General features: G+C 44.2%; 1 protein-coding gene across 2 annotated transcripts in view; it reads right to left on the reverse strand.

The window, feature by feature from the left end:
- spns2 (spinster homolog 2 (Drosophila)) overlaps positions 1 to 22,505 on the reverse strand; it is a 68,376-nt gene that overhangs the window by 8,291 nt on the left and 37,580 nt on the right. For both annotated transcript variants that reach the window (XM_035178018.2, XM_035178019.2), the window contains exons 4-11: positions 18,568 to 18,719; positions 15,525 to 15,591; positions 10,999 to 11,141; positions 10,352 to 10,504; positions 9,952 to 10,141; positions 7,776 to 7,841; positions 7,160 to 7,258; positions 3,088 to 3,251 (exon numbers count right to left, since the gene is read on the reverse strand). In XM_035178018.2, the coding sequence (XP_035033909.1) occupies positions 3,088 to 3,251; positions 7,160 to 7,258; positions 7,776 to 7,841; positions 9,952 to 10,141; positions 10,352 to 10,504; positions 10,999 to 11,141; positions 15,525 to 15,591; positions 18,568 to 18,719 (1,034 nt within the window). The remainder of the gene's footprint in view (positions 1 to 3,087; positions 3,252 to 7,159; positions 7,259 to 7,775; positions 7,842 to 9,951; positions 10,142 to 10,351; positions 10,505 to 10,998; positions 11,142 to 15,524; positions 15,592 to 18,567; positions 18,720 to 22,505) is intronic.

Genomic DNA, 22,505 nt, shown 5'->3' on the forward strand with positions numbered 1-22,505 from the left:
TTTGTTTGTAAGCAAGAAAACACAAAAACTACTTAACAGATTTCCACAATACTTGGTGGAAGGATGCAATATGGGCCAGGGAAGAAGCCGTTAAATTTTAGTGCAGGTCAGGGGCGGTTTTTCAACCTTTTTACCATTTTCCCAGGGAATAATTCATGGATCTTGATGGAAAAAAATGAAATTTGGTGCAGCTTGATTGAATTCAAGGGGACTGTTGGGCCTTGGCAGAGGTATGCGCCCCACTGAGTGTCATTCTAGTTACTCTCTAATCTCATTCATCACATCCTGTCCTTCTCTGTCTGCTTTCCAGGTAGACTCCAGGCTGCAGCGCTCAGCCCACCTCCACTGCATTGGTCTGACAGATGAGACGTTTCTGCTCTCACACTTCACTAAGTGTGAATGTGGACTGGGTGAATGTGTGGGGAGGCAACATGAACTGAACCCGAGCTATTAATGGCCCTGCAGCCAAAAAAAGCTAACAACCTAGAAATAATAAAGCGCTCTTTAAGGCTGGAAATAGACACTCGCGCTCCAGTGAGTAACTCGTTCGGCTCTGTACGTCTTTATAAATAGCCCTGAGTATCTGAGGACAGACTCAATGGAGGGAAAAAAAACACTGTAAAATCAGGGAAAATGTATTAACTGGGGGCGTCGGAGTGTGAATGGAATCCAAATATATCACAATCATGGAACAACCCCGCTTGTACAAAGTTGTGGATGTTGTCGACTTTCTTGGTCCCTGAGGTGCTGTTTGCAGCTTGTTACGTAAGAGCTGCTGCTGCTCAAGCTAGATTTTCTTCTTCTTCTTTGGGATGTCTCGAACAAATCTGCACAGTTCTGCTGAGGCCTAAACTATGTGAGGTATGCAGCAGCAGGTTTGCTGTGTACATTATACCTGGATGCAAGCTGGTGTGTGATTAACTACTGAAAGGTGTAGCATGCAGGCAAAAGTGTCAAAAATCATACAAAAAGATCAATATATGAATGACTTTTGGGAAAAACCTTCTAATAAGCCATCTATCTAATAATTCAAGAAATCTCTGTGTGTCTGTCTGTCTTTATGTGGAACGCATATCTTGAGAACCGTTCATCTTATCAGCTTCACACTTGGCTTGTGTGTTGTTAAAGACCCAGGGGAGTGCACTGTGGATTTTGGTGTGATTTTTGACATGTGATACGTTCAATATGAATAAACTTTTAATAAAAAAGGGACCAGTAGCAGTCGCCTGGGACGCAACGTGAGTGACAACTCCAGTTTGTTGTTCTGAGTCGAGATTCACCCAACTCTAAATAAACAGGTGAACAGCTCTTTGTGCAGCTGAGATCTGTGAGGGATCTGTGGGATCTGAGTCCTGCAGCTGGTCTTTACTTTGCCATGGCTCAGTTACTGCAGGTCACTTTTACAGTTTCAGTGAGAAAACTGCTAACAGCATCACCAGAGGACAAGAAAACAGCCAATTCAAAACAATCAGGTTTAGAACGGCCAATGAACTACTGTGAATTAATTTGGGTAAAAATGTTTGTGTCACTTGTGAATAAAGTAGATTGTTAACAATAATAAATGCAGATTTGTTCTTATTATACATTTCTATATTTCTATGCAATGACTCAATAGCATTATGAAGTGACTGATTTACAGCTAATAGAGCTGTTAGTTACACTTTAGAATCCCTTTGTAATGAAGGACTTATCAGAACATAGATATATTAGCTCATAATTGTAGCTGTATAATCTTTAATACACGATGACTTAAAACACCGACCTCAACACATTTCTGTTCAGGATCATATCTGTGAAAACACAGCAATGCATTTCCAGTGAATTCAAGTGTGTCTGTTTCATATCTGCACTGTTAAACTCCATCTGCTGCTCCATTAGCCTTGCCCTGGAGCGTGTGGTGTGAAAAGTAAGGGCCTGTGGTTAGATTTTGAGCGTGTGCCATTTGCCCACACACAGGCAATAATGTGGTTAAATAGTCCAAACCACGAACTAGTATCTAATACTGGCACTGTGGCAAGAGTGTGACTTTTCTTTTAGTCAATATTTTTGCATTTTTCCCTTTTTCGCCCTGAACAGAGGTCACAGGAAGGCTGACAAGTGTGTGTTTGCAAAGAGCCCTTTAAATTTTTATATTAACATTACACTGAAGAAGTAGCAATGGCTTGGGCCGTAACTTGACCCTTGGATTATAAAATGCAATAAATCATCCCCTTCAAGTTAGTTCCACAAAAATTGCCTGATTACAAATGAGTTCTTTTAGTTCAAGCTATCCTGAAATCTTTCTCATCTCGCTTCAAGACGGGGATTTGTCGTGGGAACGAGTGGCAGCCAGCTCAGCAGGGTGAAGAAAAAGTGACTGTAGACAGACGTCAGACATCAGACTGCCATCCTGCCTAAAAATGTCCCTCATCTTCGACAGGAAGGAAGTCATTTCTGAGAGCGCTGGCACCAGGGGAGCGAGTCGACGTGATAAAAAAGAAGGAAAAAATAGTCTGAAAGGAACAAGAAGTCATGTCTCACCATCTGAGAGAGGACGGGTGAGTTTGTTTTAGCCTTTTAAGGCCATGACCAGCTCCCGTGGCCTCCGTGTGTTCGCGTCTTGGTGTTTAAAAGAGGAAAATATGAATGCACGAAAACGAGGGGCGGTAGCTGGTAAAAGTCTAAGTAAGCACACTTAAATTGATGGCTAGAACAGCTTGTGTCAGCTCTGGAGCACTTTTAGCTGACTGGGACTTTCTATTGGCTCCAGGGCCCTTCTGAGTCTTGCAGGGTTGGCACCACTGTTGGTGTCACTGGGCAGCTTGACTCGACCACACGTCACACCCCGGCATCAGGCTAAAAAGGGCATAGCATCGTCCAGAAAAAGTTTTAAACCTCCTTATGTATGCATGGCACTCAGAATAAAAATATTATTTCCATTTGTTCAGCTTCTTCCAGCACAGAGACGGTGTGTTTGGATTTTGGGAGCTCTTACTCAGAAAGTCAGTGGAGGAAAGCTCAAAGCAAGTATTAAATATTTAAAGAATGAATGACTAAATAATAAATGAAATAATGACTAGTTATTGAAACAATGTCTGAGTCACTTACTGTTTCTCAGCCTTCTCTCTGTCGTCCAGGAAAAACAAGGCAGTGGCCAGGAAAAACATGCCCCCCAGCACGATGATGAACGGACAGAGCATGAGGGCATAACCCAAACTGAGGAACTGCCACAGCGCTGACGTCGCGTAGCTCTGCTGGAGGGCGTCAGAGATCTGCAAAAACACACACACACACGCAAGGACATTTTATTCCAACTAATCATCCAGCAAAAGTTCTTGAAATATCCCGGCCATGCTCTGACACACTACATGACACGATACGCACTTTACCAGAGCGGGTTCTGCATGTTTCATCATAGCAGCAGATAAAAATGACACACAGCATCATGTAACGCAGCGTTTTGGGGTTTTGAGCGGGGCAGGACTTTTGATATTGCTGTTGAAGGCTTCAGTAACGCCTTAGCGGTCAGTCTGTCATGTGTTGCGCTGAGGAAAACACCAGCTGGAGAATGGTGGGCGTGATGTGATCATCTCTGCCTCCCTGTATCACTGATGAGGCAGCTCTCCAACACGCATCGGTCACCGCGCTGACAAACGTGATGGAGAGGAGGCCGCTTTTAGCAGATTGTGCGGAGGTATGCACAGCGGGAACGAGACAGGGCTTCTCGTCTCTGTGTGAGCGGCCGTAGGTCACCCTGGCTGAAGCACATTGATTATATGTTAGCGTCAGCAGAATGACTTTCTTTATGGGGAGATCTGGAGAACTGCTGATCGAAGGATGTTGGAGGGAGCGTTCGTGTGCACACAGAATGTCTTCACATGTGCGTGTGCAAAGCGCATGCATGCATCATGAGGTGTGTGTGTGTGTGTGTGTGTGTGTGAGTGGCCAGTGCAGAGTGTATTTTGTCAGGTACAGTTAATTGCCTGCAACGTACACAGTGCAGTTTAGCTAAAAATACATTACGACTCGCTGCATGACTAATTATCCAGGCGGAATTTCTTGGGAGATTGCTGAGAGATTATTCCAGGCGTTCCCCCGCCACCCACTCTGCCCGTGGCCATGTCCTACCCGTGCACTATAGGAGAAGTCCATTATGTGTTTGTCAGGGGAGTCGTACAAGACAACTGCCTCCCCTCTGGTCTACGTGCTGATAGAGGGGATGCTGGCTCAGGAGAATTCCAGATGCACTAAAGTGGTAGTTGTGTTTGCACCGGAAACCCCACATTGGATTGCAGGGTTGAGCACATCGTCGGCAGATCTGTGTGGCCCATAACCCCATTGTGAAAATGACTGATCCACTGATTCGCTCACTTTCTCCTGTGGTTGCTTAGCAATAATCCCAGTCTATTTTCCTTGAGATTCTCCACTTTGCTCATTCACAGGATTCGCGCCAGTTGACACGGGCAACTCTGTATCAGGCCGCGCTCCCTGTGCGTCACGACGAGCACATCGCACTCGCGTGCTAAACCTCAGTTCAGGAACTGAGGCGGTGAGTAGTGACGCACTTGGAGCACTTGAGTTGGTCGGGGGTTTGTGGAGGAGTGAGAAACCCCCGGACATTGGCTGCATTACTCAGAGGAGAAAGTCGTGACCCTCGAGGCTGGATGGAGAAGACCGCGGTGGCTGGCTCACTGTGAGGCCGTGTCTGGGTAATTCCGCTTGACAGTGTCTGTGTGTGTTTGTTTTCAGGCTGCATTATGCTGACATTTGGAGCCTGGACACTGGAATATTGTTGGAATAATGGAGCCATTAGCCTCTTGTTTCCACAAGTGGTGTAAGCATTTAAAAACGGTTATTCTAATCATCAAGTAATCTGTTGGTCATTTTCATAAGTTTATTTTGTCATTTACTTTATTAGATTTGGCCATTAAAGGACCTGTGAGCCCAAGATAACATCTTCAAATAGTTTTATTCGTCAAACTCACAGTTCAAAACCAAAATATTTTAATTTACAATGATTTAAAGCAGATAATCGCAACGCCTAGCTAATGTGGGGAATATTTGCTTAAGAACTTAAACACTTAAAAGGTAGGGTTGGTAATCTGTTTCTGAAACACGTCTTTATATTATATGTTGAAATCCTTTTCACATCCCCTCAATAAATAAAACAAGAAAAAACTGAAATAACTGTGGCCGTCGCAGGACTGTAACAAACACAAGCAATCATTGTCTGTCAGTAACCGCCCTGTCTGTCTGTGTGCACCCTGCCTGTGAGAGGGAGTTTTCAGCCGGGGAGACATACACCACCGGAGCAGAGACAGTAGCCAGTGGTTGGCAAGCAAGTCATGTAAAAGTTCTAGCAGTTGTCAGTCAGTACACGTTCATGTATTCTTTTCAGGTGTAGTTTCGACGAGAGGGGGGAGAGGAGGTAGTGGGATGTATCGGTTCCATATTTTCAAAGTGTAGTCTGCTCTTGCTAGATTTTCCAGGATTACCAACCCTGTCTTTAATCTGCAAGCAAAATTCTTGATTTGTTTGTGTGACTCAGTTTCAACACTAATTGAAACGTTTACATCAACAGAATGAAAGTGACAGTGAGTTAGGCAGGTCTTCAAAGTGCTGTCTCTCTAATAGGAAGTTTGTACATTATCAGACGACACTGGGTTTTCATTTGATCTGCGAAAGAGACAATACAGCGCCAATGCGGCCTTTGAGCCTGATTCCCAGAACGTGGATTTTATTTTTCAGTGCCAGTCTTTTGAGGAACTTGTCAGTACTTGGAGATTTAACGTACAGCGCCTTTTATCTGGTTCTGACAACAGTTTAACATTTCCATTTAAGAGGGAGAGAAAAACCCAGGACACTGTCAATGTGGCTCGACAGACAGCTGTGTGTGTTGGAGATCGGTTTGATTCACTAATCAAAGACTCACACTGCCTTTGTTAACATGACCTGGGCTGTGAGCCAGAGGCACGATGGTAAAACACAAAGTAAACACATAACACTACAGCCGTCTATTCTCCCTCAGCAATTCACTGACACCATTAGTCCATAAGTACCGTCATCATACTGATATAAATAGTTATGTTTGGCTATGGCGTAGATTATGGTATGGATGCTATGTTATTTGCATAGCATGTGTTTGCGTGATGTCTATGCACAGTTTGTTCTGCATGCTCAAGTACGGCGTAGAGGATGTTTACCTCCATGGAGTTACTATTTAACGAGACAAATGTTCCCTCTCTCTTTGGAACGATAAGAATGCAGTTTGACAGTCTGAGGTGAATCCTGTTTCACACTCCGCTGAATAGCAAGCAGCACTTGTGTTCTGCCCTACTGGATGCTACTCTTTGGGTATATGTGTGTGTGTGTGAGGGGGGGGACCGTGACCTTGAGAGGCCTTGTGTCCCAGTATAAGAGCCACTGTCTCATCTGTTAACCAATCAAATACAGTAACACCGGTCCCTCCAGGGGGAACTGCGAGATTTACCGGAAAACGCCACTGACAGCCTGAAAAGCAGAGCGGTGAAATCACGACTCGGCTCGCCAGATCTCCTGAGACGTGTGCTAAAAGCTGCTCTTGTGCCTCACTTTGCACTGGCCCACTTACACTTAAAGCACGGGCTGAACTGAATGCATGTATGTGTGTCTGTGCATGAACAGGGTGCTAACACATGTGTGGTAGAGGTGCGTTCCAGCTGTGGGATTTCAGACCTGAATCATTCTTAAATATTCCCCTTCACACACTGATCAGCACACATTCACTGCTGTCAGACATGCACTGAACGGATAAAGTCAGGAGATTATCCGGAGTTCAGTGCTTGTAGGGGCTGTACGCGAAAATCGCAAATGAGAACACAACAGGAGATAATCTGTGAGCGAGTGGGTGCGTTGATGACATTTGTAACACGTGACAGACGCAAAAAACAACAAATCTCAGGATGAAAAAGAGGTGTCATACACGAAGAAGACACAGCTAAATGTCTACGTCCTGTCCTGCCTCCTTGATGCTCTACCCGGCTGTCACCCCTCATTCTAACACTGGAGAGTTTTCTCTTGTTGTGACTGGAGAATATCGTCTTTCATATGTGAAAGTTAAACTCCGGAGAATGTCCTAACCCCATTGTCAGGACATTCACATGTCTGAAAACGACTACGGTTGCCTCTGGGAGAGTCTTACCAGGCCTATTAGGTACGGACTTCCCGCGTCGCCCAGGAGATGCGAGGTGAAGCTCTGAAAGGCGACTGCCGTTGCCCTCCGGGTTGGAATAACGACAAACTGCACAGAGACAGGAGGAAACAGAAGGTTAAAAATACATGATGTTGTGATGAAGAGACCATGGTGGGACGATTCAGTCAGCCATGTTACAACAACCTCTACTGTCATCAATTATACACATAGAGGCTCTGTGGGTCAGGACAAGTCAGACAGACCAGTCAGTCACAATGAAAAACAAAAGAGTAATTGTCTGTGTTTATCCCTTCAGTCTCCAGCCTAATTATAAATTAAGGAGCTGGTTGGTAAAATGCTCTTTACGGGAAGTCTTGGCTGAATCAACCGCCTGTTTTCACTGTCATGTCCCACATCATACATCAGAGAACGTCTCCTTTCCATTTGTTTTCTTGAGGATCGGTCAAGACAATAATTATCGGCTCCACCCAAACTGCAGCCTACAAAGTCCACTCACGCATTTTACCACTCAGAACTATTTTCTGCTGGATCGCTGCCATTTGTTATCGTGTGTTGCAGGAATTTCCAGTGACCGAGCCAATAAGTATAGGTTCTCCGCACTTACCATTAAAATGTCTGCTGTTATTGCCCAGTTCAGGAAAAGCAGCGTCTCTCCAATAAAGATGCAAACCTAAATAAAGAAGAAGAAATTGCACATTTAGCCGTGCTAATTAAGAATCAGTCAATCTCCGCTGCACAAAGGACTGCAAACCAGACATGAAGCCAAAAGAGGAGGTTGCAGATATTTCCCCCGTGTGTGGGAATCTGCTGCTGAGTAAAAGCGCTTTGGCTGCGGCACTTTCGAAACATGTTATTACGCTGTGGCCCAATTATATGTGGATGTGCAGGCCTTCATTTTGGTCCCATTGAGCCGTTTAGTGAGTGTTTAGCCTACAAGCTGAAAAACAGCACGATAAGCATTGTGTTGTTTATTCCTGTCGAAGCTGTATCGTCAGTATGGAAACATTTAACACTTCCTACACTCAGAGCCGGATGAATTAATGTCCCACTTGTGAATGGGTGGAGCAGAAATGTTTTAACTTGAAATAACATCGTGCAGTTGACACACTTTATGGACATGTAAGCTACTGTATGCACACAGACTGGAGGCAGCTGCTGTTGCTGTTTGGCCACTTTCTCAAAAACAGACCCAGAGGGATTTGGTTGCAGTGGAATCTCATGTATCTTTATTGACTGGTTTCGTCTGGCACGGTTTAACACGGCCGCTTGATGTGTGGGTTTCCTGCTGGGGGAATAACCCCTTCTGCCAGCGTGCCAAACCTACGGTGCAGCACAGAGGGCTACAGAAGGAGTCGGACAGCGCAGATGCAGACGGGGCCGTTCCCGAGAGCTGCGAACCAGACACCGTGACCGACATGCTGCCTCTGAGAGGAGAGAGAAGCCCCGGCCTCGGCTCAGATTAGCCGCGTGTTGATGAGACAACAGCTGCGAGGAGGTCCATCGGCCTGGACATTACAACCGCGTCACGCCTTATAATATAACACCTCTGTCAGCTCTTTGCCATGAAACCCGAGTTCACTACTGCTACTGTCGAGTAAGATGATTCAATATTAACAGTAGAGTAGTCTGCGCAGACATGAAGTCATATGTTGGAAGTTAGGGCCTGTTGCGCTACATTTTTCGCACAACAGATTACTTTATTCTTGGATGCTTATCTGAGAGGAAACCTTGGGTAAGATATAAAACATTCGACAGCATCAATCATCTCTTTGTAATCTTTACAAAGGAGGACACCAAGAGTGACAAAGCTGGTTTCTTTCACACAGCAGCTGTATATGTAATTGAGTTGGACAGATCTGTAATCGTGTGATTAAAATGGAATACTTCCACACCTTGGGTTTTAATTGGTTGAGTCATGCCTCAGATGCTTGATTAATGTGTGCCTTAGACCTAATGGAAGCTTATATACATTTTAATTTGTTAAATCCAAATCATCATTTATATCGGTAATTATTCGTCACTTAGGAACTACTTTATTTAGCAGCTATTGACTGACTTCAGTATATCAACCTCAACAAACCTAAACTGCAAAAAAAAAGCCTGGCACTCCTTCAGCAGTAAAACCCAGTAAAAAGGTCAGACTCCAACTTCAACGTCAGCCAAGGTCACATATTTAGGATATGGAAACCTGTTTGTTATGTTCCTTTACACGCAAGGAAAATATTTTCCGTCTTTTGCAGGTTGGCCAACTTGTCGAGAGTCAGTTCCTACGCCTTTGTCTCCGATAAGGGCAAGAAATGTGCGCTTGGTGAGTCCAGAAGCTCAGAGTGCATTGTTTCAGGGCAGCCATTGTTGCGTTGCACCCTTTCCTGCTTCACAGGGCAAATCGGAGACACACAAATGCTTGAATTTGGGCCAGATGAGGTATGAGCCTCAGTTACCTGCAACTGCAATTAAACTATTCAATGTGCCTCTGGGCCGGAAAGCAACCAGCACCGTGATTCGAACATTAACACCACCCTGGTGAGCTCTCACAAAGCTTTGTCTTGTTAGATTGGTTACCAGACTCTCCCCTTTTAATTCTCACTCCCTCGGGCTAATCCATAATTAACATACTAATATCACCCTTTGTTTCCTCACCGGAAACCTGTTGGTTCTGGAGATTGGGGAAAGCAAAAATGGGCTAAATCACATCTCCCTCCGTGGTTTGAAAAGGAAGCAACTTCCTCCTGCAGACACAGTTTGCACACGCACGGACGGTTACAGGAAATGAGTCTTACGTAAGCTCCTACGATGCTCTTCTTAGCCACCACAAAGATGAGGCAGATGAAGATGGCCGAGCCCAGCATGCTGACGGCGCACACGAGTGGGTCGGCACGTTCCGTCTTCTGTCGACACAGGCGTGTGGTGGCCGCCCCGATGACCACGCCTAACAGCCCCGTCACACAGGTGATCCCCCCGAAGATCAGACTGGACAGAGAAGGGGGGGCAGAGAAGAGACAACATACATGTTATTTTATTTTATTTTTATTACTATGCATGTTTGTACTACATGCACATAAAACTAAAACCATTAAACCAACTATCTCCGTCTTTTACAGGTTTCACATTGCACGAGCCAAACAAAGGCAGCCGTGACTTCAGAGCGTGTTCTCCATGTTTAGTCATCAAAGCTCTCACCTGTCTGTGCTGCTGCAGATCTCTTTTGTGCAGGGCTCCGCTGTCTTCTGCACCACCTGGGCTCTGGCCAGGTACACTGGGATCCAAATGCCAAACGCACCGGTGGCGAAGGACACCGCCGATGATGCCAGGGAGGAGAAAACGTAGCTGCGACTAGGCGGGAAGAAACACATGCATGCAAAAATCACATTCAAAATCCAACACATGATTCTGCTGTCTTAAAAAGCACAGGACTGTTTTCTGGAGCACAATCTTAAACATATGACATGCAAAGGCTTTCTTTTTGTGAAACCAAGGATTTTGGGAGATTACCTGTATTTTTTTCCTTTATTCAAGAGCGTGATCTTTCAGTTTGAGAGCCGGACTTACTGATTTCATATACCCTGCATGTGCTTAGATTTCCTGCACTCCTGACTTGAATTTTTTTTTTCTTTTTGTGAAATCATTACAAAATGGGATAAAGATAGAAAAAAACATAGTTGGGCAATATTATCATGATTTTAAATCTTTCAAAAAAATTGAATTGTAAACATCAATTTAAACAAATTCTCCTTTCGCACAGCTCAGGGTTATTAAAGTTTTGTCCATCTAACAGCCACTCTCCCAAAAACCTGGTGCCCCCCCCTGAAGCCAAGCGCAGGCCTTACTTCCTGGCGAGCGCCTTCATGTCACAGAACCAGGAGGTGCGGGTCTTGATGCGTCCGCCCATCTGGTCAGCGCTGCCTCTCTTCGGCTCCGGCACGAAGAGCAGGATCAGGGCTCCCGCCGTGATCCCTAAAAGCGGGGATACCTACCGGGACGAGAAAAATGTACGAGGCTTCAGATCCTGCTGACACATTACACTGACTGGACAGCCATGCACACCGGGTCAGACATGGGAGCGGTTCGGGGGGAACAGATGTGAAATGCCGGACAAAGAGCAGTGTGTTTACAGTCTGAATGGACAGCCACGCCTGACATCTTATACAAGCTCTGTGGAGCTGAAGAGCATTCCCCCTGCTTACTCCACTGGCACTGTGTGTGTATGTGTGTGTGTGTGTTTATATGTGTGGGCTTGTCTAAGTGTTTAACACTCAAAAGGAGTTTTCTGGCTTTGAGTTCTGCCCTGGGAGCCCTGCACCGAGGTGAAATCCTCAGAAGTGCCCATCTGCTTTAACGTTCACTATCATCTTTTCTTTTAGGCGGAAGCATGTTCGTGCATGTGTGAGTCTGTGTGGGGGAGACAAAGACAAAAGACAGGATGGGATGTGTGGGAGGGCATTTGTTTGAACAATACGAAGTGCGCACAAAAGCAAAAACCAATTTCATCTGTCTGGGGAAATTCATCACTTTATATTTCGCAGCTAATAAAAGCCCATTTATATGTATAAGTATTGCGATAGTGTGAAACTTGGTTGTGTGTTGGTGTGTACGCGGGTGTCCTCAGGTTTTTCATTGCAGGAGTAATCCGGAGTGTGATGCGGCTCATAACGTGGCTGATAATGCAGCTCAACGCAGCGGTTATGGTCTCAGAGGTGTGAGCCCTGCACCAACGCTGATCATTTCCTTTCCCATATTGTGTCTCGTCTCCAATCATCTCCCTCGCGTGTCGAGCAACTTAATTGGATCGACGTCTGCATCGGAATCTCATGATGTGCTTTCAGAGAGACGCAGCAACAGAGCTCACCTCATCGAAGAGCCAAATAAATATTTGCTTTTTTTCACGACGTTTGCTCCTAAGTTCCTTCATTATTATTCAGCATGACAACGGGAGTCTTTGACCTTCGACCTTGACTCCCACAGGGCCCATTAGACATTTCCTTTACGGGTGGTTGGCAATCAAACAAATGACCTCCCTCTCCTGCTCCTCATTTCTCCCCTGCTCCGTCTTACAGCGCACATTTTCAGGAAGGTATCTGGAACGTCGGACAAAAACAAACGGAAGCGCTGTGGTGTTTTTTCCTTAACGCAGAATCCCGCGGCACACAACCTGTTTCATTTCTCGGTATTTGTTTTCCCCCTGCATGCCACCCCAGTGATTAATCGGCGATGAGATTGTTTTATTGGAATGTCATTGTAGCTGCTTTGGAACAAACTGCCCTGCTCTTTGTTTTTTCTTTTATTCATGTTCCACCGTGGCAAAGGAAAAATTCGACATCCTGTTTCCTTGAACCCTGGTGAGCTGTCATGTCCAGGAATCTCCTCCACCGCCGCCCCACGCTGAGGGAATGTTTAATGTCTTCCTTTAGAATGTCACTCGGTTCATAAGAGGAGTCGGGTCATAATAAGTTGTAAGAACTTTAAAAGGTGACCCTGAAGTCATTTCTGTGCAGTCCTCACGGAGCATTCATTGGTCCTGTCCGTTACGACTGGTATGTCGTATAGAGCGCTTCACCTCTAAATGTTTTGTCTCACCTACTCAGTAGAGTCCCTGTAAAACAGGGATTTATGCTCCTGCATCTACTCCTAAATTCACAGTAAGTAAGTGGGCCACTGCTAAAAACAGTCCTTTAGGTGGAGGGGGGACATCTCAGAATATTTCTACAGATTCCTTTATCTTTAAATTGAAGCCTTTAATTAAAAGAGACCCAGCTTAATTGTCCTGGAGCAGATTTGGGGATATTTTACAAGCAGCAAACAAATGAGGCCTTGTGCCAGGTCAAACTAAAACCCTGCTCTCTTCTCTATGACAACGCTCAGTGCCCTCTCCAGTACACAATACAGTACACTCTATTTCTTAAAATACTGGTTAGAAATTGATCCAGATACACAACATTGCACACATACAAAACACTGGGTCAACTTAACCTAGTCACAATTGGTTGTTTCCAATTGCTCACTTCAGATTTTTTTTCTATATCAGATACTTTTTATGTAGCTGTTCCATTATCTTTTAAAATGTGGCCAGTATCAGACTCCACTGAGAACTGGTCATGGCCCTGATGTGACCCGCATGTGCAGAAGAAAAGCAAGACGGCACACGCAGCACACTGTGTGAGGAAGTAAACAAGGAGAAGAAGATGTGAGCGTTAACGGTCACATTTTTCTCTTGATCTGCTTTGCTTGTACAGACGTGTGACCCCAAGTACTTCCCAGGTCTAAAACCTCACTGTCCCTCCACCAGCTACCTTCCGTCGCAGCTGTCTTCCATGTTTGTTTTCACAAACATGGAAGCCCCCTTCGCCTGCGGGAAATAATGAGGAATGTCGATCGAGAGTGACGTAAAAGTCGCGTTGAATTCCGATACGGGTCACAGGGCTGTTTAGACTGAGGTTTTCAAAAAATCTGATCTGTGTCTGATTTAGAACCACATATGAAAGAGGCCCAAATCTGATTTGAAAAAATCTGATTCAATGTGATTTTTGTTGTTCACACTGTCATTAAACAATCAGAACCGGGTCATAGGCGTAGTCTTAGTCAGGATTCTGCACTTTGACCCTGCCCTGTTCTCTCCTGTCTGTGTGGCTGTGAACCAGGGCGTTGCTTCATGTCTCTCTCCTCCTCACCTCTTCATCCTTTCACCTGCTTGCAATCATCTCATCATCGTCACCTGTTCTCGACAGTATAAAGGCCCTGGCTCCACACAGCCTCTTCATCTGATCGTCTGTTAGCTGCAGTGGTGTGTGTGCTTTGTCGAACTTTACAAACCGTGATTCTCAACGTGTTTTGCAGAAGATTAAGTTTCTCTGTGCTCCAGGTCCATCTTCTCTGAAAGTGGATCATATCAGTTCAATTCTGAGATCTTTACATTGGCTCCGTGTCCGTTAAAGAGTTGACTTCAAAATACTGCTGTTGGTCTATAAAGCACTGAACGGTCAGGAACAGGTCTGATTTGTGTCCCCAGAGTCAAAACCAATCGGGAGAAGCAGCATTCAATTTCTATGCTCCACTGCTCAACTGAAGGTCCGCTAAATACTCTGCCCTTCCCTGGTTCACTCTCCATTTCTGGGGGGGTCTAGTGTCATGTTACACTCACAACAGATTACTGGGTCAAATTTGACTATTTTTGCACTGACACTGGATACATTTTAACCCAGTTATTTATAGTGTGAGGTTGCTTTTACTTTCTTTGAAAAGCATATTGTTCCTCAGAGTTAGGGTTGGTCATTTGTTTCTGAAACAGTTTTTATCTTATGTGTTGAAATCCTCTTTAGGTCCCGATAGTTATCAATTAATAAAGTTGTTGAAAAAAAATCCAGTATATGTGGCCCTTGTAGGACTGTAATAAACTCAAATGAGCACGGCCAAATCTTAGCGGGTCACAGAAAAGTCGGCTTCTAGCAGTCAGGAAGTGTACGTTCATGTGTTTTTGGGCCATAGCTTTGAGGAGAGGGCTGATGGGAGGGGGCGGGATGTATCGGATGCATTTCTTTCAAAGTATAGCGTGCTCCACCAGCTTTTCCAGGATGACCAACCTTAGCTCTAATAGGTTCTTCAAAATGTTCCTTTGTTGCCATAGACAGCTGGTGGTTACAGGAGACATGTACCTGGAACATGCATTTATTATAGCATACTGAATAGCTCCAAAATTCCCCTCTCATAACTTCTCATAGCGAGTTGACAACAAAGAAAATATAGATTTAGTTTCATAAATGCTCCTGCAGTGAAAAAGACACAATACCCAGGTAGAAGAAGCACTGAAACTCTGTTATTTCACTGTCACTGATCCCGCCTCACCCGAGATGACCTCTGGGTGAAGTGCAATAAAAGATAAATGTGTTTACAGATACTGAGAACGGATAAAGCATCAGCCTCGGTGTTTAATAGAAATCCACTCTCCTTGCTGCAGCCGTCAGATCAGATCTGAGCTGCTGCTTGTACTTTAAACACTGAGGGACTTTGGTGCTAAAATCTTTAGGGTTCTGCACATCGCTCGAGGCCGCGCTGATGCTGATTAGGACGCTGTTGTGCCCTTTAGCTCTCCGTCCTCTGTCACTTCCTGGCAGCGTCAGGGCCTGAACTGCCTGTTCACCCGTGTGTGTCCCCTGGTGCTTCTTCCACCAACGACCCCCTCTGACCTCAGATCCATGACAGGCCTCACCACCGAGCCCAGCAGGAAGGACTCTTCATCTGTCTCTGTGTGCATGTTTGGGTGTGTGTGTGTGTGTGTGTGTGTGTGTGTGTGTGTGTGTGTGTGTGTGTGTGTGTGTGTGTGTGTGTGTGTGGTGTTGGTGGATGATGATGGTGCCCTTACCCTCAGAGACCAGTGCCAGTCTCCTGCAGCCTCCTTGGCGCCGGAGCCCAGGATGTAACCCAACCCGCTGCAGAGAAATGAAGACTGTGTATTAGCAACACATAACAAATATATGTATATTTGTGAACCACTTTATATATAAAGTATATGACTCAGTGTCTTAGGTAAGCGGAGTCCGTCGTCTCTATCACTTACGCCTGCACATCCTGTCTGTCTGATTAAAGCTGCGTTGAGTGTTTGGCTACTTGACACGCGGAGCTTATGACAGTGTCACTGATCGCAGCACCGCTAGCAACTTGGCTAGTCTGTCTATTTGTGGCCTCGATGTGTGTGCGTGGTCACAAAATACAGGTGCAAAGTTACAGCACTAGGGCGGTTGTCTGGCTGAAGGCTGTGTGTGTCACAGAGGGATACAGCGGTGAAACGCTTTGAGGGATATGTTACTCGATTAGATCAGATCAGATAAAGAGGCCACTGTGCTGTGATAAGCCTCTGCTGCGAGATAACATCAGCAATTTAAGGACAAGGAGGATTTAAATAAACTCAAGGTATGAGCAGCAGGTGCTTTAAGAGAAAGTTGTGTATGCAGACATTATCTTCAAAACAGTAATGCACTAGTAGATAAACAGCTGGTTATACATTGATATTCATATAACAGCCTGCAGGAAAGACAAAGAGAATGGAGCTATTTTCCAGCCTGAATACGGAACACAAGAGTTTATCAAATGTTTTATGAGTATGAAAATCGTGTGAATTGTATTATATGGCAGATAACCAGATCTTATCACCACTGAAACCACCATCAAAACATAAAGAGAGACTTTGACTATGACTTAGATTGAACTCCTTGTAAGACTTCAGATACAGTAGAATGCATCTGCTGCACAAAGCTGCATATTGCTGTTTGCATTTTTTACTGTACTAAACTAAATAACAGAAAAAGGAAAATACACTAGAAGAGTGACTAACCCCATCAGTCAGGCAGAGCAATAGAGTTAGTTCCCCTTTGCAAATTAAATATATCCTCACTGCTCTATATATCTAATTGTAATTGTACTATTTCCTTTCTTCTTAAAGCCATGAAAGAAACAGCGCTTGTAAACCACAAATTGTGAACCACGTTTTCTTCTGTTTGGTTATTTGGTGCCACTAGTAAGCGTGTGACGCACCTTTTCTTTGCCAGGGTTGAGATTTTTTGGGGGTATTTTGCCGTTATTGATAGAACAATAAGCGTGAAGTGGGACAGAGAGCAGGGAAGCCACGCAGCAAAGGACCAGGCCAGAACTGAACCATGGCTACTATGGCTATATTTATATATATATATAAATGTTATGTATAGACTTCAAATTATTTTAAAGTTAAACTCTCTTACTTGCATTAGACCATATAAAAGCAAAATCTAGCCTGGCCTTAGACTAGACACCAGTCTACATAATCTAAAGTCTGAAATGAAGGAAGATCCTCTTCCCTCCAACAGAGATCTGCAGATTTAACACTGAAGCTACTTTCCTGGACACAACACTTTATTGTTGATTTTTCTTTTATCTTGTCACTCAGTAGCTTCTTCGAACAGTTCATTTGGCCTCTTCTAATACAATTAGTCACTAAAAGTCAATCAGATGTCCTCATTTCTTTGGCTCTTTGAACCTGTTTGTCTGGCTGCAGGACAAGTTTTCCATTCCAACAGCAGATTGGGGCAGTAGATTGATTATGAAATGGGACTTTAGAGTTCTTATCAGCATTGGCTGCTAAAAGGCCAAAACATGTTAAACTGGATTGATACATAGAGCAAAGAGGAAAACAGTGCATGGTTGTGCATCCATGATTAGTTCTCCAAAAATAACAGCTCAGTATAAACAGGCTCAGACAGCATATGATATTTCCAGTGAGTGACTAATGGCTAATCTTATCAGAGTCCACCCAGAGAGTGTTTGGAAAGTTCAACACCAACAATTAAACTTGAGCATGAAATATATGCTCACATCAAACACTGGCCTCACGCAGGGCACGGTCTGCAGGGGCAGAGTTTCAAAACTAGGGAGAGAGAGCGGAGGAATCCATTTCCTGCGAATCTGTTCTAATTCCTGAGGTCATTTCCTGGAAACAGTCATAACAACCTCGATAATGGCAAACAAGTGGGAGGCTGGATAGGATGTTTGACTGCACTTTAGTGAGGCCCACTCTTTCACCTTCTATTGTCTGTGTTGCCGGACAGTTTACTGTGACCCAAACATGTTGGCAGCTCATAACACGAGCACTCAGGGCGCCGTGAGCTTTTCCTCTGCTTATTTAAATCCAAATAAACATTAGTGCGCTACAAAACAATTCATCATTCTATTGTGCCCTGCAATAACATTTTAGTGACATGTAAATAATAACATAAATTCAAAGTAATGCTCACAGTGTTTTGAAGGCTGCATCACATTCCCCTTCTCCTCCGTTTCTCCCTGTGTGTGATTCCATGAGCAGTGGCTGCATGGCGAAGAGCGCAGCATGCTGCTGCTCAGGCACATGCCATTAAGCACTGTATATAACAATAAACCTCAAGTGGCTCCCGTACTGCATCCACCGGTACATTCATCTTTTATTACTTGGCTTTGTTTGTTTTCTCCCTGTGGCCCTTTCGCAGATTGAATGAGCTGAAAAGGCTGGAGATTTAAGCTTAATAATACCCCCCGCTCTCCCACATCCCCACGCCACATCTCCTAAAAAGCCTCCCAACCTCCTTAAAGCTTGACGCAGCCAATTGTAAGTTCTTCTTTTCTCTCTGCGCAGGGCCTGAGCTCTTTGTGCGGCTGCAGCTGGGAAAAAGAGCCAGATGGGAGCGAGGCTGACCTTCACTATGTGAGAATAATTTTATAAAATCAATGCAAATGCCTCTGATTCCTTTGCACGTCCGGATTTAACACTTAGAGAACCGGTTGGATTTGAATTAGACAAGAGATTTAACATCCACACAGACGTCTCAAAGAATAGATCACATCCTGTATCTTGTTGTTTTCAGGTGTCTGCTTCAACAATGCAGGACCTGTCTTTCTCTTACCTTCCCAGGGGGATGGCCAGGTAGAAGACGGACAGCATCATGGTGCGGCTGTTGCTAGTGAACAGGTCTCCTATGATGGTGGGAGAGATGGACGAGTAGCTGGACTCACCGATGCCCACCAGTCCCCTGGAGAGCACAAACAGCCAGTAGTACTGCAGAGAGGGAGACAGAAAGAGACAGAGGCAGAGATATATATATTATTCAACTCTGCAGGGACACTTTCTGTGAGAGGAGAATGTTGACTCAAAGGCCACGTTTCTTGTTCAGAGGTCTTTTTAATGTTTTTTATTGGACATAAAACAGCTGAGCTCTACTTTTAGTCCTCAGCACGTCTGTGAAGGTTTAGTCAGGGCTGAAAACCACATTTAAAAGTTAAAACTAAAGCATTTTAACTTTGAAAGTTTACTGATTAACTGCTGATTTAATAGTAAAATGTGCTACAGCGGGTTGATGAGTCACTTCTGATACTGTCACTGAACTGAAACTAAAGTGAGACGATGACTTTCACAAGTTTACCATATTTGGGTTGATCGTTGTTTGTGTCTCCTAATCTGATTTTAACGCTTGGTTGTACTTGTATGTCTGGAAAAGCACCGTGAAAAACAATTTATAAGTCTTATATTTCTTCTTCCTATTATTATTATGTGATCTACCATTGGTGGAGGTTACCTTGATCAAAATAATTTCACCTCCTGGAACTGTGAAATAGATCAGTGTGAAGGAGCTTATTGTGTCAGTCTTGTTATAGTACCAGTATCTTTTATATTGCATGTGATAAACTTATAAATAAAAGAGGCAAATCCTTAAAAGGCTTTTATAGGAGCTTGCACGCTGGAGGGGGCAGCTGTGTAGGCAGCTGGATTGTTAACTGTTTCCATGGCAACCACAACTCACTGGATACGGACTACGATGTCTGCTTTTAAAGCTGCAAAGACATTTGGTTCCCCCACACTGTGGAAATACTGGGCACTAACTTGTGATCAGTCTGTTTGGCCCATGAGTGAAATAAATTGCACATTTATCTTGTGCAATAAAGTCTGTTTACTGTTTGATGGTGACAAACTGTAAAAACTGTAGAAACTGTAAAAATCATCTTCCTTGTTGTTGCTTTGTGGGGAATTCTTCTGTTTTCCAATTAAAGTATACAAGAGCAGAGTGTGTGGTTGCATGGGAGTGTGATATGGTTACACTCTATCGGGTTTGTCAGCTGTGAACAGAGATTAATGAAGGTGCTGTAAGTAGCAGAGACCATTAGCTGAGACGCTGACCCCGGAGCTGACCTGAGCCCTCATCCGTCACTGCAGGCCTCATGCTGCTGGATGCCACATCATGTCATAGGGTCATACACACAGCCGTCAAACATCCAACACCGCACACACACACACACCTCACTGTAAGATGACACTCGAGGGACGCATCCCGAAACTGTCACATGCATATTATTTTCAATGTTTACTGTTGCCTGACTCTTTTAACCTTTGGTTTGAAATATATGTAAACTACCGCGTTTACGTTTGATCCCAACTGAGCTTCCACTACTTTATCTTCATCTTTGTGTTTGTAGCATTGGTATGGAATGATTCTGAGTCTATTCTCTTCTTTTAAATAGAAGAAAACAGGCTGCTGGTGGGATCATGGTGGTGGCCATCTATGTGTGTGTGTGTGTGTGTGTGTGTGTGTGTGTGTGTGTGTGTGTGTGTGTGTGTGTGTGTGTGTGTGTGTGTGTTTGTGTGTGTGGCCACCAGGCTGTCATCACCACTTGGAACAAAAATGAAAGTGAAGCGACAACAACGAATAAAAAGTTCAGAGGACTAACTCGAGGCAAGCTCCATGAAAATGAGGTTTAGACACAGTGAAGGCAGACGGAGGCCTGTAGAGAGATGAAAGAGAATTGGGAGAAATTTACTTTAAACTTCAAACTGTTTTGAGCCTGTTTCCAAAGGAGTCTACAGCCATGGCTGCAGCTCTGTCAGGCTGCACAGGCCCAGTGGTGCTTTCAGATGAGTGCTAACATGCTCTCATTGACAGCTGTAACATCCTGATGTGTGTGGTCATCAGTTGACTTTCAGTGGCCCTTACTGCTGACACTAATTAGTGCGACATTCTGCACACTCAATAATGCAATTTAGACTAGAAGGTACATTTTTTAGACATGATGCATTTTTTTTACTGCATTCAATGATATAATTAATAGTGGGGCTGGCCAAAACAAATTAATAATAATAGCAATATAATTTACATCAATAGCAATATTACAATTCCATTCCATTCTAGTAGCTGGGTATATCGTCCCTGGAGCATGCGCAGTACAGTCTGTTTTTGGGCACTACAGGAAAGGGGTGATGACATTTACGTCACAAGGACCATGAAGAGGACCCCTGAGAATGCTGTGCAATGAATTCGCATTATCACATGATTGCTTTCAAAGTTCTTGTCATTCTCTGCCCATAAAGAAGAGTTTAAAACCACAACCTTCAATCAGGAGCAAAAATCGGTCTTGAAAACTTGAAATTGGTCGTGATTATCGATACTGACTTTTTTACCTTGATTACATTTTTGGCAATATTGCCCAGTGCTACGTTATGATGAAGAGCTATAATTTACTTTGTTGTACGGACCCATTAACAAAACCTAGATTCCATCAGTCTGCATGTGGATGGAGGAGACAAAAGTTTTAACAGCTGCGACATTCAGTCATTTTTTCAAAAACAGCTGCCAGACAACAATAGTAATTCAGTGGTTATTATCCTTGTTTTACCCTCATTATATTCATGAGATAAGACTGAATGAAAGGACTCTTGCTTATAAAATCACAAAAAGAGATGAACTTGAACCTGAAAAAAGAAAGTAAATGTATGTTTTCAAAGATGTGACCCCATTCCAAAGATCACAGTCAGGCACAGGAAGCCACAGGTGGCCGCCACTAAAGTGTTTAAAATTTCAGCTGACCTACAAGTTATCATTATAGGACGATGATCTGCGGCGACCATGCAGAAGAAAATATGCAGTTTCACATTGTGACATTGGCAAATTTCTCTTATGTAAGATCTGAATTCCACAACTGCGGCAAATCCGCCTAAAAGGCCCCAGAGTGTCTTAAATGCGTAATGACAGGACTCGGTTGTAAGTGGTCATTAACATTTCATTACTTTTCATGTCTTTCATCTCTCATGTGCAGTAGTGGTGTTACATAAGGGCCGTCTACTATTGTCTCGTTTGATTGGCAGGGGAACATGTCTTGAGGATGGAATTAAAAGTTTAGGGCGAAGGAATGCGAGCGCTGAGGATCACTCTCCGTCTCCCTGTCAGGAGTCAGTGGCCTTTGTGTCACATGTCAGAGAGGAAGACGGAAGAAACCCTTTATTTTCATCTTGGCCAGAAGCAGCATGACTGTATCCCCTGCTTAGGCAAATGGCTGCCATCTTGTCTCCGCACATGCAATCTATAGGGGATTTAAGTGGAAGGGTGCCCTCCCGGGAGCGTCATCATCTCTGAGCTGTCATCCCCTTCCACAGCTCTGGGCTGATGAGCGGGGAACAGGCTTTACTCAGCGCGGGACTCCATGACGCTGCTCGGCATGTGTGATGCATACATTTAGCTTGTACTGTAGCTTTTAAAGCCACACGTCCCTGCTGCGACTTTAAATTGTCAGTTTTCTCAGTTTGTTTCATGAATATCCACGAAGACTATACACCAGAGGCTACATCCACACTAATACGTTGTTTTTGTGTGTGCATCAACTCGGCTACTGATTCACCTGGCGTCCACACTACCTACTTCTACACTTTTAAAACGTCGAAGTTTGGAAACTCAGCTGGGCTCATTTTATTTTGAAAACTCCAGTGCTGCATTTTAGTCTGGACGGGCAGAAACAGAGATGTTCAGAAATTATGACGTAGAGACTCAGAACTGTTTGTTAATTGGGTCTTTTCAGTCAA

The sequence above is a fragment of the Hippoglossus stenolepis genome, chromosome 15 (genome assembly GCF_022539355.2).
Source record: "Hippoglossus stenolepis isolate QCI-W04-F060 chromosome 15, HSTE1.2, whole genome shotgun sequence".
NCBI classification, from domain to species: domain Eukaryota; kingdom Metazoa; phylum Chordata; class Actinopteri; order Pleuronectiformes; family Pleuronectidae; genus Hippoglossus; species Hippoglossus stenolepis.